The 17,083-nt window shown below is 42.0% G+C and overlaps 1 protein-coding gene across 3 annotated transcripts in view; it reads left to right on the forward strand.

Moving 5' to 3' along the window:
• The window catches only part of LOC111851710 (copine family member IX), a 42,639-nt gene extending 28,889 nt beyond the window's left edge, over nucleotides 1–13,750 (forward strand). The window contains exons 7-20 of one of the 3 annotated variants that reach the window (XM_072715421.1): nucleotides 267–330; nucleotides 1,521–1,624; nucleotides 2,231–2,335; nucleotides 2,696–2,737; nucleotides 3,299–3,374; nucleotides 4,642–4,695; nucleotides 4,788–4,849; nucleotides 5,584–5,630; nucleotides 5,864–6,045; nucleotides 7,569–7,696; nucleotides 11,026–11,128; nucleotides 11,713–11,770; nucleotides 12,851–12,924; nucleotides 13,314–13,750. In XM_072715421.1, the coding sequence (XP_072571522.1) occupies nucleotides 267–330; nucleotides 1,521–1,624; nucleotides 2,231–2,335; nucleotides 2,696–2,737; nucleotides 3,299–3,374; nucleotides 4,642–4,695; nucleotides 4,788–4,849; nucleotides 5,584–5,630; nucleotides 5,864–6,045; nucleotides 7,569–7,696; nucleotides 11,026–11,128; nucleotides 11,713–11,770; nucleotides 12,851–12,924; nucleotides 13,314–13,496 (1,282 nt within the window). In that variant the 3' untranslated portion in view covers nucleotides 13,497–13,750. The other 2 variants (XM_023826864.2, XM_072715422.1) reach the window with 2 other exon arrangements.
• Nucleotides 13,751–17,083: the final 3,333 nt, after the last annotated feature.

A 17,083-nucleotide genomic window follows, 5' to 3' on the forward strand; every position in this document is an offset into this window, starting at 1 on the left:
TCTTAAAACCAGGCCTTGACTGTAGAAGAAAGAAGAGAAAACCCCCCTGTAGATTAATTGTTGTTCTTCTTCTTTTCACGGGACAAATGGTGGGACCTGTTGTGACAGGGTGATTCCAGCAGTGGAGGAGAGATAGAGTACATGAGGAAGAACAGTCATTCTGTCCTACGTCTTTTTTATTTTATTTTGACTGACTGCCATTCTGCATGTTTCATAAAATGTAAACCATCTCTCTGTGTTTTTTTTCTTCTTCGCCCTCTTTTCAGTGGGATTCCAGGAAAGAGATGTGGGACTGTTATTTTGACTGCCGAGGAGCTCAGCAACTGCCGGGTCAGTATCACCTGTTCTTGGTTTTCGTACCTTTTTTTTTATTCCTGCCTACAGACGCATGCATGAGCAAAGGGCACACAGACGCAGCAGCACAGGAGACGGAAGCGAGGATGCTGCTCTGGGAGACAGAAAAATCATTCTCTGGCTTTCAGAATTCCCTCGGTCGTTTGATGTCAGATTTATGCCCCTCCGGCTCTTTCTATCAGCATTTGATGCTGACGGGTGTGTCAAAATACAGTTCTTTTTTTAAATTATAAATGTGTGTCACAGATAATGGGATTTGCCCCCCCTCTGTTCATATATTTATTATTACAGTTTTACGTCGGAAGCTCTACCCCTTTCGTTTTTTAAACCGCTATTTGTTTATCCTGAAATGCTATTGGAAATGCTAACTGACATGCGTGTAATCAAACAGAGGGAAGTGCGATTTCTCCTCACTCGGCTCAGTCTAAACCGTAAAAGTGGAATGTCTTTTCCAGTATTTCGGGCAAAGTTGAACTCTCCTTCTTTCAGCATGGGGGGGTTGCTGGTATATGTAAACCTTTGTCTGCCTGATGTCTTTAATCAGGCATTGTGTGTGGACAGCCTCTGAATGCCTTATGAGGGCAATGTCACGAAGCAAGTGATTAGGGTGTAGCTTTTAATGAGGTGATTTTACTGTAATTCCCTGGTACTAGATCCTGTAAAAGCTGAAGTAGCTAAAACCCTGACAAATACAAATTACAATGAAGAAAGAAATATGAGTAAATAGCACATGCCAGATGTGTCCTGCTAGCTTGTCTCCAGCCCCCCCGAGCCTCCATTCAGCTCTCAAACTCCACCTAGGTGGGCCAAACAGTATAATCAGCCGAATGAGGGTTAATTTGGTGTCATTACCTGGTGGGACTTTGCCTACTTTTGGCACAGAGTTAGTGATCAATTGCCATGGAAACCAAAATCACCAGAAGAATTTTGTTTTTCCTGAAATGTGATTTTTTATTTTTTTTTTTTACAATGCATGTCTTCCTATTGATAACTCAAATCATATTAGTTATATGCAAATTTGTCCCCAGTCATGTTCCACAGTCATGACTGCATAAGGTTTATAAAATCCCTGTTGGATTAACGCATTTATTTTCTGAGTTGTGCTTTTTAGCCAGTTAATTACAGATGAAATACTTCCATAACTATAATTGTTTTTTCCCTTCAAGGACCTTGCTACCATGCAGTTTTGTGCTAACAAGCTAGACAAGAAGGACTTCTTTGGAAAGTCTGACCCCTTCCTAGTGTTCTACCGCAGTAATGAGGATGGCACGTGGGTACAAATGAGAAATCAGTGGCATCATCAGAGTTAATGTGTTGTGTTCTTACAGTTGCAGACATCCAAACTCCACATTCACCTCACGTGTTCCATGTACTCATTAAGCTCCATGTTATCATCATAGTTATAGGTATTCAATGACCCAATCAATCAATGAGTTCTCCTCATACTTTTTGATGTTCCATGTTCTAGCAAAGCTCTTTGTTTTCCTCATAATTTTTGGTGTTCCATGTTCTAGCCAAGCAGCCCTTTGTTTTCCTCATATTTATGGGTGCTTTATGTTCTAGCCAAGCTTCGTGTTCTCCTCATCCCAATGGATGTTCCATGGTCTAGCCAAGCCTCATGTTTTCATCATTCTTCTGTATGTTCTATGTTCTAGCCAAACCTTGTTTTCTCCTCATCCATATGGGTCCTCCATGTTCTAGCCAAATATTTTATTCTCATCCTTATGAGTGTTCCATATGCAAGCCAAGCTCTCATCTTCTCCTCACCTTTATTTCTCTCCCCATTTCAGTGACACCAGCCAGACTCTCTCTCTGTCTCTGCTACTTGTGTTTTATATTAGTGTTCTAGTCTTGTTTTATCTGCCCCATGTTCCAGGTTCACCATCTGCCATAAGACTGAGGTTGTAAAGAACACATTGAATCCAGTCTGGCAGCCCTTCACCATCCCGGTTCGGGCACTGTGTAATGGCGACTATGACAGGTGAGTGCGACCCGAAAGTTAATGTGGGAGATTGGTAGTGCTGTGGAACTGTAAGATATGTTCTTTGGTTTTTATCCCCACCCTGAGAAGTGTTTACGCTTGAGATGCCAGTAGGAGCTGTGTACTCTTCAGTGTGTTGACAGTTGCCAGATATTTTTTTGGAATTTGTTTGTGTGTGCCTCAGGGGACGGACCTGAACTACAGACTCCGAAGGCAATTCCATCAAATACATGAAAGGACAGTTTTGAACCCAGTTCAGATGTTCTTTTTAATCCCCAGCAAAGACAACTTTGCCATCTATCTGCTAAGAAGATAATCTTCCCATGCTGTCTCTTGATTTCTTTCCTGTGTCCTTTCCAGAACAGTCAAGGTGGATGTTTATGACTGGGACAGAGATGGCAGGTATTTTTTAGTAAACATACTGTTTGCTACCTCTTTGCATTATTAGCACTGCACGCATTTTTCCTGGGGAAGCACTGTCTGCGTCCAGGAGGACTTTGTGTGCTGTGGAGGTTCTTTCATTCACCTTTGACTTTAGTTCGCATTAAAATTTAAAACCTTTTGTCATTTCTGATGCTCAAAAATATAACTGCAGCATTCAAAGAAGCCCTTCATGGACAGTACAAAACTGCCACAGAAATGTTAGTTTATTAATACAAGGACTGTGACAATCCCATCCAAACCCATCCCTCAGCCCTCAAAACACTCTGTGTGGCCCCCACCGATTCACATGACATATGAAATTGCTTCTGTGAACAAGAAGAGAGCTGCCCTTTGAATAGCTCATTCTCTAAACCTAAAGTCTGTACATTTTCCCGCAATCTATGAAGAAAATGGAAGCTGTTTGATGTGTTGATTATTGTCGGATGTTGGGAGCCTCAGAAAAGGAGGCGCTTGTGAGCGTCACGTTGGTGCCCTGCTAAGGTGATCAGTGCGACCTTCTTTTCCTCTTCTCCTCCGCAGCCATGACTTCATCGGCGAGTTCACCACCAGCTACAGAGAGCTGTCTCGGGGTCAGAGCCAGTTTAATGTCTATGAGGTGGGAAGCTTTCATTTTCCCCATCAGTTGAATATTTTCATGCCTTAAGTGACTGTGGGAAAAAAAATATATGCTATGCGCACATGAAAAATGCAGTGTGAAAGAGTGTCATTATTTACTACGTAAGTGTTTAATAGATAACCACATTCTGTTTCAAATGCATTAAACACATTTAGTGTTGGCTATCTGGCACTAAACAGAATAATATAATTATGGGAAAAAGATATAGTGTAAATAAGTGAGTGTTCACCCTGAAACAGGAAATAAAAAGCATTGCAGTTTTCATGGCTTGTTCTACACTGAAGTCAATCTTGATCCTAAAGGACTGATAAGAGATAAGGCCTGGAAGGAACGGCCAGGATGCAGCTACAGAATTACTGGTCATGTGAACCGAATGCTCAGCCGATCATCTGACTTCACTCTACCCCAGGACATCCATGAACGCTATTGAACTACACAAAGCATGCCCTGTGACCTTTATGGAAAAGGAAGCCTTTATCCCATTGGCGTATTCACCTGCTTCTGAGATGACGTAACTCTCAATATTACATTTCAAATTCATTGCTATTGAGGGCAGAACGGTGGCACAGCATCACTGCAGCCTCACAGCTCCAGGGCTGGGCTTTAGATCTTTGTGTGTGTGTGGATTAGGTTTATATTACATCGTGGGGACCAACTGTCCCCCACAATGTAATAAAACCTGTTTTTTGAAGTCGTGGGGACCATTTTTCAGCTCCCTGCAAAGATCTGTGAATGCAATCAAAAAAGTAAGAATGTCAAAAGTCTTGTATTTAACTTATGGTTAAGGTTAGGGCTGGGTATGGGATAAGGTCGTCATGTTGGGATAGAAATCAATGGAGAGTCCCCACAAAGATATAATTACAAACCTGTGCTTGTGTGTGTCTGTCTGTGTGTGTGTGTGTGCGTGCGTGTGCGTGCGTGCGTGCATGTTCTCTCTGTGTTCACATGGATCTTTTCTGGATATTTCAGTTTCCTCCCACAATACAAAATATGTGGTTACACATTTGGCATCTTTAAATTGCCCTTAGGTTGTGATTGTTTATGCAATTGCATGTGTTCCCTGTGATGACCTGGCATCCTGTCCACGGCCCCTACTACCCTGCGCCCTCTGTTTCCTGGAATAGGCTCCAGGTTACCTGTCACCCTGTGCCACATAAGTGGCTATGAAAGACGGAAGGGTGGGTATTGCTACAGAAATATTTCTGACACATTCATTCACTCGTTCTTTTTTCTTATGCCCTGTCAGGTTTTAAATCCGAAAAAGAAAGGCAAAAAGAAAAAATACATAAACTCTGGGACAGTAAGTAAGGCACAAAGCTCTCCCTGGTGCATTTGCTGACGTGGTACCACCCCAAGGCCTTTTTAAGTGCCCGCTTTCTGCCCTGTGCCCAGGTCACGCTCCTGTCCTTCAAAGTGGAGTCTGAGCACACCTTCGTGGACTTCATTCGCGGAGGGTGAGGGGGGCAAGGATCATGTCTAAGCCCAGCGATGTCTGTTCAAGCTGTTATCTGACAATGCTAAGCTATCTGACAATGCTAAGCTATCTGACAATGCTAAGCTATCTGACATACACCACTGCCTTCCCCTCCACGCCTGTCACTCTCAGAATCTGTGTTAGCCGTTTCCCTAGATCCCCCCCCCCCAATGTGGCTCTGACCTTAGTCTTGCTCACAGGTTTTCTGGAGTCTTTCTTAACACACCTGATTGGACAGAAGACATTTTTTAATTATATTGCTAAATCTATGTAATAATTAACCAGTGGACTAAACAAAAAGATTGTTATCTTAATGGTAGTGAGGAGCTAAAGTAGAGCACTGTATTTTTTTTTTTATAATGCCGCAGAGTACTTAAAGATTTTATGAATCGTGACTATAAAATACCAACATTTATTTGTGTATGAGCTGCAACATTTGACCTGAAAACTCTGGCGCTGTAATATTTATTGGTTCAGCATAGTTGGCCCATATAGATAAACTTGTTAATTAAACAGGGTCAGCCTAGAGGAATGAGGCCGAAGCAGAACTCGTGAACTTGGAGAAAATCTAGCTCAATGTTACCAGATCACCTCATAATACATAAATAGGTCACGATCCCATCGTATTACAGGTGATATTATGCCAATAAAAGTCTTCCTGGATATCCTGTATGGCTGCACTGTGGTTTTAATAAAGCTATATGTTTCACACAGGACACAGCTGAACTTCACTGTGGCCATAGACTTCACTGCATCTAATGGTAAGGGTTTGCACTGCTTTTGACTGTAAACTATATTCTGCAGTTGTTGCGTGTCATACAGCTGTAGTCCGTTGCAATTTTCATAAAATGAACCAGCTGAGCAGAGGTGGTGAATGCAGAAGTTTTTTTCTATTTATGCAGGAAATAAAATGAATGCATTTGCCAGTGACTGTGTCCCGGTGGATGTGTTTGTCATGCAGTTGTGCATGTTTGTGTGTGCCGGGCTTTTGCAGGGAACCCCTCCCAACCGACGTCCCTGCACTACATGAACCCATACCAGCTGAACGCCTATGCCATGGCTCTCAAGGCTGTGGGGGAGATCATCCAGGACTACGACAGTGACAAGCTATTCCCTGCTTATGGCTTTGGTGCCAAGCTGCCCCCGAATGGCAAGATCTCTCATGCATTCCCTTTGGTAAGAAAAGGGTGTTTTTTTTTTTTCTTTTTACATAGGAATGTGTGAAAATTAGAGCTGATTGGAAAGAGCGATAAACAATTGTGGGTTATATTAGAGGCTCCAACAGCGAGACAGAATAATGATTTTGTTTTGTAATGACAATAGAAAATGCAACAAACAATAAAAAACAATAGCATTCTGGCTGATCTCTGTTGGGGCTTTCTCCCTTAACCTTCTGCATTCACCCCTTCATCTGGCTCCTTTTAACTCTGGCAGTTGCTCCATTGTCTATTATGAAGCTGTTTGCTTATTTGCGCAACATTCCCGTCTACGCGTTTAGCACAATGTCCGGATTTAAAAGGGAGAGAGATGGAGAGCGGCAGGAGGGAGTCTGAGATTGCTACACTGGCACTTAGAGAGTGGAATGAGTAATTCCAGAATGAACCTGCAGGCTGAGGCTTCAGCAGACCCCCGGGGTGAATTCCTACATTTTTCATGCGCAGGTAGTCGTTAGCACTGCAGCACTGTTACCCTTCCAGGGGCCGTTTCAGCAAAAATTAATTAAATCAGCAAGAACAAAATTAACTTAATATTATTTTGGGGAGAAGGCTGATAATGATTAACAAATTATTATAGCAAATCACACATTAAATGAATGCTGAACTTTATATGTATAACCTATAAACCTCAAAGGGGAATAAGGGAGGGGGGCAGAACCTTCTCACTGGAGTAGTAAGGAGTGCTCACTGCATGTAAGAACAGGTCACTGCAGTTAAATACTGCCTGCATTTGTTCAATATGTCTTTCACCTATACTGTTTAAATATATAATGCCTGCATGTATATACATAATCAGACATTTGATGCCTGTTTTACTTATTCATACACAAATAACACATTTTCTGGTTCTTTGTTGGATTATTTTGCCACTAGTGTTTATGAGAAAAAGACAAATGAAAATAAACAAAGTACATTCTCTTTAGTATTTGTTTGTCGGTTTGTTTATTTTACACGGTTTTCACGAGTTTATGTCTTTTTCATGCTTTCCTTGCATTTCAGGCTCAGCTGGGCTGATTGTTTTCTTGGCTCATGTTTACTGCTTTTAAACGTTACTGCGTCTTTAAGATAACCCTCTTCAAAAAGTGTTTGACGAGAGGTCAGAAATCTCACGTCCTGATGGCCGTGGTCGATCTCCATGCCAAACCGAACCCGAGACCCTTCCCTCCATTTTGCTTTTGCACCCTAAAAAAACTGCGGCTGTTGCATTAAAACTTTTTCAATTAAGGTCCACCATGGCGTGACAAAGCTCAGACTTCGTTATGCAACGTCGGTTTCCATTAATTAAAGGTATTACCTGGAGGAGGCTTTCTGAAGCCTAGTGCCCCTTTTATTCAGAGGTCCATGTGTTACCCTTTAAATTCTGAAATTTAATTTTAGCCAAACATAATCCCATTGAGGCATGGAAAACGAATTTGAAGTTGACCAGCATATAGACACTGTTAAAAAAATATGTGATTAACACATCTTCTCTGCCTTTTCCAGAACACCGACAGCGAGAACCCAAACTGTTTGGGGATTGAAGGGGTTTTAGAGGCTTATTTCGAGAGCCTCAGAACAGTACAGCTGTATGGACCAACCAACTTCGCTCCCGTCATCAACCAGGTGGCCAGGTGAGAGAGGGTGGACCACGATGACCTGGAGGTGGTGGGATGGAGGAGAGGTGTGGTCCGTCACCATGGTTTCCAATGTACCCACAGGTCGATTTGCACCGAATTCTTTCTCAAACACGCTGGATGGGGTGTGTGTCTCTCTGAGTGAGGAGTATGTGTCTATCAGAGTAACGATATCGCAACCTGATATCGTTGGGCCTTTGAAGCAAGGCCCTTAGCTCCCAAAAACAGTTGAGCCTGTTCTCTGACCACAAGCGTCACTCAGCAGAACAAGTTTGGATTTATGAAAAGCAAAGAACTCGTACATGCATCATAATACGGTACACCTGACCTAACAAACATCACAGCCTCGCCTGACCTACCTTAAACCTTAAACATGCTTAGAACACTTACATTAGCCTACAGTTGGGCAAAATCATTAACACAGAGCCTATTTTATAATAAAGTGTTGAATATCTCATGCAATTTATTGAATAATGTACTGAAAAACAGAAAAGTCAAAATATGGTAACCCGGGGAATGTCTGTATTATTACTACCATTATTAGCCAACCTGAAGGAGAATCAGTGTCATGGCTGAGTCGGGGTGGAGGCTCAGACGTCTGAGCCAGTTCTCACCGGCGCAGCTGCAGATCCTGAGCTCCTGACCGGAGGCCCAGGGGTTCTCTCTGCTATTTGTTTCCCCTGGAGCACCACACTGCATCCCCCCATCTGTCACACTGAGCCAAGCTTCCCTCGGCCTGATTTTTATTCATCTGAAAGGTTCCCAGTTATAAGGAAACGATCACCACTAACATGCCGGTGTGGAGTCCCTGACCGCATCCTTAACACCGGGCATTGAGGTGGGGGGGGTGCTGGCCTTGGAGCTTGATATTCTGTAATTTAACCTGCCCCAGGGGCACCTCTAGAGAAAATGTAATGAGTATTTTCATATTTGCATGTGTAATTTTTACATTTTTTTTTTTCTACAAAGTGGCTCAAACTGCCTCGATATCTCCATTTTCCGTGTCCAGCATGGCACTGACCTTGTGAACGGCATTAGTCAGAATGTATATATTTCCATATTCTGCTGTAATCTCAACATTATTATAGCGATATGCCCTGAGACGGGTATTTGATGTGCATAAACACGTTTGTGCATGAGTGAAGGGAGCACGGAGTCCTGACAGTCAGCTGCCCCCCTCTCCCCCTGAAAGTGCCAGTTCGCATCCCAGCATCACCCACCCTCTGCGTGCTCTCCTCACATACTCTGAACCAAGGCTTTAGAAAACCTGCAATCTGACCTGTGTTTACCACAGACTTTCTCCAGAAATGACTCCAATATCTTAGAGTATTATGCATATTGACTGTCAGGTCTATGTGAGGTCTATGTCATACGATCTACACTTCATGCTCGCATTTATAGCCACGGAGCTTGGTGGCTTTCAGTCATTCTCAGCTCCTCAGCTCTTACTCACTTGATCACAGTCAATATTCATACAAGTAACTTCACCTGGAGTTTCAGGTGCTAATTATTGGACGTTTCCTAAGGCCTGCAGGACTGTGGCCTGTCACAGTTTTTGTAGGGTTGTGCAGCCATTGTCCCCACTTATAATTTTTTGTTCTAGGAATGTCTACAGATTGTGATTAAGGTATAGAAACATTCAGTGTCCAGTTTTCCTAATGTTCCCAGAATGTTATCCCACCCCTGCTAATACAGCTAAGAACAGAAACAAATAGCAAGCATGCTACAGCACTGGGTAGCACTGTGGTTTTGTATCCCTATGGTCTTGGGTTCGAGACTGTGCTTGCTGTATGCACTCTTATAAAACAATATTTTATAAGTAGTTACAGAACCTGTCATCCATGTGACAATGTAAAATGTGGAAATAATGTTCCATTAACATCACAGTAAGAACGTTCTCTGCCAACTTTGAGAAGACCTTCCCATAACGTGGGCTAAAGTTCTGGGAACATTCTCTGTTAGCTGGGTTGGAGCCTTTCCAGGCAATATTTTGTGCTTCTTTTGTCAAATCAAGTCTTGTTTCCCATTGTTTTGCATCACAGTACATTCCCAAATGTACAATATAAAAATTCAGTATTATAAAGCTTTAACACAGCAGGATTATTAACTCACAACCTTATGACGGAAAATCCATTTCAGTGGGGAATCAGTGGTTGAGAGAGTACAGGAAATGACACACATGCACATGCATGCTCGCACGAATGGCACGTTAATCAGCGTTCCCCGCAGTTTGATGGAGTCCTTCTTGGAGGATGATTCAGTGAGATGCTCTCGGGTCTCGTCCCATCATCCTGTCTCGCGGCAGGCTGGAACGCCAGCCGTCCTTGACTGCGCCGACTCCATCCTGCTGTGCCTCTCATTACCCGCCATTACCCATCATTACCTGCTGCCAGGAAGACAACCTGTTCTGCCAAAGTGTGGCATATCTGCACAGCCTAAAGTTCTGGGAAATTCTTACATTTGCATATTTGTCTAATTTGTATTTTTGCAACTTCAAGCGTACAGCTGGCTCCAGTATACTAATGAGATTTTGTGGCACACTTCAAGGGATTTAATTATCTTAAGATATTTCTTAAATATATATCAAATAAATTGGACTTGCTTCGCTTACCAATATAACTACCAGGTTTTCTGGTTCAAAATCATGGGACTGACATCCTATCCTGAGTGTACCATGCATATGTGGTAAGACTTCCATACTCACCACAGCGCTCCACTAGATAAGCTATGGATGGATGGGTGGGTTGATAATAATTGATGTTTATGGAAAAAAATACGATTAAACTAAACCAGCTTTTCTTTTATTCCAAGGTCACCAGACTGAAAATGAACAAAGATTGACCTTTAAATTAACGAAGGACATTATTAATTCTGTCTTTACTGTTGCAATAATTGCCCATCAAAACTACCGCTGTGTCAAGCACACTCTTCTCAGTAGCTTCTAATCTTGTGAACTTCTCTTCTAGCTGGAAAATGCAGCCAACACAACTCTTGCCAGTTTTTTCCCCCCCAGTGTTTAAGGTTATTAGATCTGTTATTCAGAGAAAAGCAGTTTCCTTTTTGGGAAACTTATGCTAAGGTTAGCGATCCTGCTTTATTAGATTCGATTAGATGAACTTTATTGATCCCAATGGGAAAATCTTCATCACTGGTATGCTACAGGTTGGGTAACCCACACTAATGCTAGCATTCTCTCTTTATTAGTCTTATGCTGTGGGTTGGGAATTCCATGCTAATGTCGGTATATGTCCTTTATCAGTGCAGTTCCGCAGGTTGGGATATCTGCGCTAATGTTAGCATGTCCACTTTGTTGTGATCTGCTGCAGGGTGGCCGCTGGCGTGACAGATGGATCTCAGTACTTTGTCCTGCTTATGATCACGGATGGTGTCATTTCTGACATGGTGCAGACCAAGGAGGCTGTGGTTAACGTGAGGTTTATTCGCTACTGGTGGTGTCTGAATTTGTTCAATTAATTGTAATTGTAATGATTATGCGATTGTTCAGTTAGGTACACTAAGAACTTTACATGTATGAAGATGGAGGCAGGTTTTGAAGGTGTGAGATCTGTCATATCCTATTACTTCCACTGTTTTCTGTTTGTTTTCCCCTAAAATCTGATCAGTAGTCTTTCTGTACCTTATGTCACACGGTTTGTTTTACAGCACAGATAACAAGCCTTTTTTATTTAGTCTTCAAAGCTAGCATAGCGAACAGATTTCACATCGGTATTTACAGTTAGACCATAGACCCATCACACACTGATAGACTTTTTTTTAGATACTCCAACACAAAATGCTTTGGAATTTCATTCTTGAGACATGGAGGGATGGGGCAATGTTATTTTTACGAAACATCTCCATTTTGATACAGCTCTTACTAATACACTTCTTAGAGAATCCACACATGCAATTGTTATACCTTCAGAAACCAGCATATTCTTTTGTTACCCCATCCATGTGACTAAATAGCATCATTCTTTTCACTGCTCTGTTCCCTGAATCTCTCTCTACAGGCTTCTGCTTTGCCCATGTCCATCATCATAGTGGGGGTGGGCCCAGCCGAGTTTGATGGTGAGCACACACTCATCACTGTTTCATCCCATTTAACATTTTGTTGTGTTTGAAGTTTGATAGAAACAGAAGCGGTTACATGACCATTAACGAGCTTCTGCATGCTCTGGGTGAGATTTTCTTAACTTCAATCTAAGAAGATCCTGAGGATCACTAGGTGTCCAAAATCCTAAGAGCCATCCCTGTCTTAACCTAGGGGAACCAAATGCTTGCCTCTTGACATGGAGGTGGCTCTTGTGTGGTCATTCTTTGGATCACTGTTGGCTCCTTTATGAACATAATGGATTTGGTGGAGTCATTTGCGAAAGGTTCTGGAGAACCCAGGCTTTGTGCCGCAGATCCACCAGAGTGTTCAAGGAGACTCCCCAACCATGCTGAGTGAGGGACTTCTGTTCCTTCTGTCTTTTGGACGAATCTACAGTCCATCTTGGCACTTACGTTGTCAGGATTCATGAAAGTTGCAGAGGCAGTGACACTGAAGGGCACTCTGGAAGAAGCACTGGGCTCTGCTCTTTACTTTTAATAAAACGTTCTTTCCTGCACCCTGTCTGAGTCTTCACAGGCTTTCTCATTGCTGCATGAAAACAAGCTTGCAGCATGCATCCTTATTAGGTCTGCTGGAGTCAAGCTGTAATTGAAATCAGCAAGGAAATTACTTGAGCCAGAAGTCTCTTGGATTTATTTTTAAACTCAGTTTTCTTGGCTTGTGTGAAATAGTGTTTTGCATGGTGTTTCCGTAATGTAATAGGGGTATAGTTTAAAAGTTTCTAAATGACACAGGACAGCTCAAGACCATACAATGTTTCTTTGCAAGGAACTGTTAATAATTTTTTAGCTTTAGTAGATAAGTGACAACTCCAGAGTTAATGCCATTGTACTTCTCTCATCGACACGCCTAAAGTTCTCCATCCCATAGCAATCTTACTGCTATTATTATTTTCCTTATACTAGGTGGGAAATGTCAACTGCGTATCTCACATGGCCAGTTGACCTGCAGCTTATAATCACTTTTGCGTGCATGTGTAACTCGTGCTTGACATGAAGTACTGAAAGCAGGTGCCTCACTGTACCTTCATGCAGCGATGGAGGAGCTGGATGGCGATGATGTCAGAGTGTCCTCTAGGGGGCGCCTTGCTGAGAGAGACATTGTGCAGGTACTCTTATCCTCTGTTGCAGTGGTTCTTAACCTTTTTAGAGTCATGGACCCCTTTTTGAATCTGGTGAAAGCTACGGACCCCCTCCCAAAAAATTGCACATAAGCATAAACTCAGTTTTGCGTGCAATGAATATATTTTATTGAACTTTGTCTCATACGCTCATACAATGCATGACATGCACAAAACATGAATGAATAAACAATGTGACTAAAAAGGAACATAACTGTTCATTTGTAATCTGACCATCACGGGCTCCCTAAGACCCATTGACGGACCCTTGGGGGGGGATCCATGGACCCCAGGTTAAGAACCCCTGAGTCTATCACTTCTTTCATTTAATTGCATTCCCTGAGTTTAACCAAAAATACACCCCCTCCCTATTGTAGTTTGTGCCATTCCGCGACTACATCGACCCGACAGGGAACCAGGTTCTAAGCATGGCGCGTCTGGCTAAAGACGTGCTGGCAGAGATCCCCGAGCAGCTCCTGTCCTTCATGAAGTCGAAGGGAGTGGAACCCCGTCCTGCCCCGGCCACCACCACAGCCCCCACACCGCGCCCGCGGCCCTGATCGGACGAGAGGAAGGAACGGACTGCTACCAAAATGATTGCCTGCTCAACCCCGCCCCCCCTTCTGCTGTCTTGTGTCAAAGATAACCATAGTGTTCAATCATATCACCTCAGCTGAACTTAGCCATTCCAAGACCAAAGCCAGCTGACATGCAGCCCTATAGCCAAATGCTAAACTACATATTATGTGATCAGATCAAACTATTACAGTATTGGGGTTTCTAAACCTTTGCAGTAAAAATGAATTAAATATCAGGTATCTCCTCACCCTCCTTATCTTCCTGGACATTATCAGTCATCACTGGTATTAGTCAACAGTGACTAGTCTGAGTAAGCTCAGTACCAGCAGTTTGCTAATGCTGTTATATTAGTTTTCTTGATGTTGTTTTGATTGACAAAAGGCAGTCGACCAAAGAGAGGGACTGTTGACCTCACCGTAACACTGGACCAATGAGATGCATGCGAAGGGCCAGGGTAGTTCTCTGCTACTCCCCAGGGATTCCAGGATGTTGTTGTTGGGTATTTTTATGAAGAAAAAAAAAAGAGGGTACCCAAGCAGAACCTGAGAGTGGTTCCACCACCAGAGGGGTGTTCATTAGTGCGTCGCCCCCCCCCCCCCCCCACACACACACTGCGAGGGCGTGATCACCTGCTGAATTGCAAATCCATGCCAGAGCGCACACCCCCATGGATGGGTTCCAGCTGACTGAGCGAGGCGGAGGAGCTGCCGCAGAAGACCTCCCGGGGGGCAGCTGAGCGCTACCCCGTATGTGGGGGGGTGTCTCCATGCTTCCAGGGCGGGGGCGATCTTCAGTGTAAATATGTCACCCGCCTTCAAAGACACTCATACAAAGACAAACATACAAATATATACAGTAGACACACATAATATATTCTGTGTTGTGTGTGTGTGGGTGTTAATCATTTTAAATATATTTATTTTTGTAAATCATACCATGAAGATATAAATTAATAGTCTAAGAAAAACAATTTTTAAAAACCGATTCGTTTTGAATTATTCAGTTATGGCATTCCAGATTTTGTTCTTTCACCTTATTATTATTGGTCAGTATTGAATTTGGATGGCAGCACAACTCTTCCTAATGTCATCATTAAAAAATAATAACTAATCAACACCTAAATTTAAATACGTGGCATCAGTCTTAAACTATGCATCAAATAGACTTTTCTGCATTCATTCCCTGATTCTCTCTTCTGGGCTCATGTGATCGTTTGAACAGCACATCAATTAATAATTCTTGGATTGGGAAATGCCGGAGAGGCTGAAAAGGGCTCCAGTGCCCCCTAGTGGAGACACAAATTCATAATCTGAAACGTAGATTCGCTTTAAAAATCCTTTCACAAAACAAGAATGCCAAACATTCAAGACCACGCTTTATTAGATGAAGCCTTCATTATCTTCTGAGAACTGATTTTCATTTTAGATTTGTCCTTGCATATAAAATGCAAGGACAATATTTCTTGAATATTAGCATAGCAGTGCTATGGTCTGTCACATACTGTATCAGCCTCTGTCATCATCCCCCTCCCAACTTTCACCAGTAAAAGAGAAAAAGTAAAGTTATTACAGTATTTGCCTGTCAGACAGAGGTGTCATGCCATCTCACTTTTTGGTCCGTAGGTGACATGGTAGACGTTAATGCTGGGTGTTACATTAATATTGCAGTCCGTCTGTATCACGTAAGGCCTGTGGTGTTCAGGGTAGTAAATGCAACATTATCATTGGGTTTAAAGTTCTTTGTACCCCTCAACAGGATAAGTTGTTGAAAGATGAATGGATTGATGGATTGATTAACGCTGCCAGTGTTTGTGTATAATGTGCGGTCTCTGGTGTCTGGCAGTGCTTCCTGGGTTTCCGGTGTCCCAAAATTTTAAGCTACACCATCTCCTGTTCACTGTGTGAAAGATGGGGATACATTTTACTAATCGTGGTGATTATATTTTGCACATGCCTGTGGCTTAACTTTTCAAAAGGTCACAACCGGTTGTCACGGGCTTACAATGTTGCCCTTAACCGCTCATCTTTCCCTTAAACCAAGTTACACCACGTGAGGCAGCTATTTCCACATGGCATCTGAAAAAGTTAAAGGAAATGCACCTGATATGAAGTTTGTAATCTGTGGCCTTATTTTCTTTTCTACGTGTCTGTTTGGGAGGAACTACAGTTATTTTGCAAATACGTTTTTGGTGTTTTTTTTGGTTCATTCTTTCATTCATTCGTTAGAAATGGGGACTAAATGCAGTTAGGCTACTTCTGTGCGCTCTGGAGTTTCTATTACTGCTTGTGCTGCGGCTGAATCGTTAAAATCCATCTTATGTAGGGCAGATAACACGGTTCGCATGCATGGATGAAAATGACAGACCGCTCGGCACTGTCACCTTTGCCACTGTGATCGTTACACATCAATGAAATACCAAGAAAATACGGTATAGCCTATGTGAATTTATAGACGCATAACGTAAAAAGCTTTATATATAAAAAACACGTGTGGAAGGTTTCAACTGCAGTGAATGTTAATTACATGACATTGTTTTGTTGTTTATGATCATTCTCGCGTATATTATAGTAACTGCCACTTTAATATATAAAGTTAATGTAACGTAGTTTGCTACGGATAGTATTTTTGAATAAAAATGGTTTACGCCTATATATTTAACTAAGATAAATAGATAGGATCATGCATACGCGCCATGTGCAATTTTCGTCTGTAGCGATGTTTAGACGTATAGGCTACGTGTTACTTAAATGTCTTAACGTAGATCATAAATTCCATTATAAGCAGTGGTTTGTGTGCTGTAAAGGTTAATACTGCCCATTGAATCCCTTGCAAATCTAATTCGTTTTCGCTCTGTTGCTGACATACAGAAAACAGCTGAAACTGTCAGATCTATACATGCGGTATTAATTTTCACTTTGGCGTTATCCTATCAATTAAAAAAAGTAAAACTTTTGTTTCCAATAGGCATCAACAACGTTTGAAAAAATAATGCAGCGAAATTGCGTAAGAAAACCATCGACATTACGTACGCTTTGTCTACACATGATTATATTAACGACCCTTTTTGAGATTTTTTGTCGGGTTTTCTATATATTGTGGCAAATAAGTTGGAAAGAACATTCCAGTGGCTCAACGTTGCCAATTTGCAGCTTCCTTCTATGAATGTAAAGATACCAGGCAATATTAAAGCACTTTAAACTGAACAATGGTGTCTTCTTTTATCTGCTTTAACCTGTTAACTTCCTGGTTCACTAGACGGTAAATATATTATTAGTTTGTACTAGCAAATCAATTTAGCTGTCCGACATATGTTATGCAGTCTCCTTGCTTATGTTATGTTAGGACGAAAAAAAACAAATTGTTAGGATCGTCTATCTTTATTATGTAACAAGATTTCCTGCGGCAAAAAATGAAGAACTACGTAACTCTTCCATTACAATTCTGGAAAAATATAACTGGCAAAATGTAACTTATGATACTTAAATATACACAATATTGTTTTCATCGTAATAAGTTGCCTCCTTGAGAGTTGTATCTTTTGTTTACCTCACATGTATGTGGCTTTGGA

The sequence above is a fragment of the Paramormyrops kingsleyae genome, chromosome 8 (assembly GCF_048594095.1).
Source record: "Paramormyrops kingsleyae isolate MSU_618 chromosome 8, PKINGS_0.4, whole genome shotgun sequence".
Lineage (NCBI taxonomy): Eukaryota > Metazoa > Chordata > Actinopteri > Osteoglossiformes > Mormyridae > Paramormyrops > Paramormyrops kingsleyae.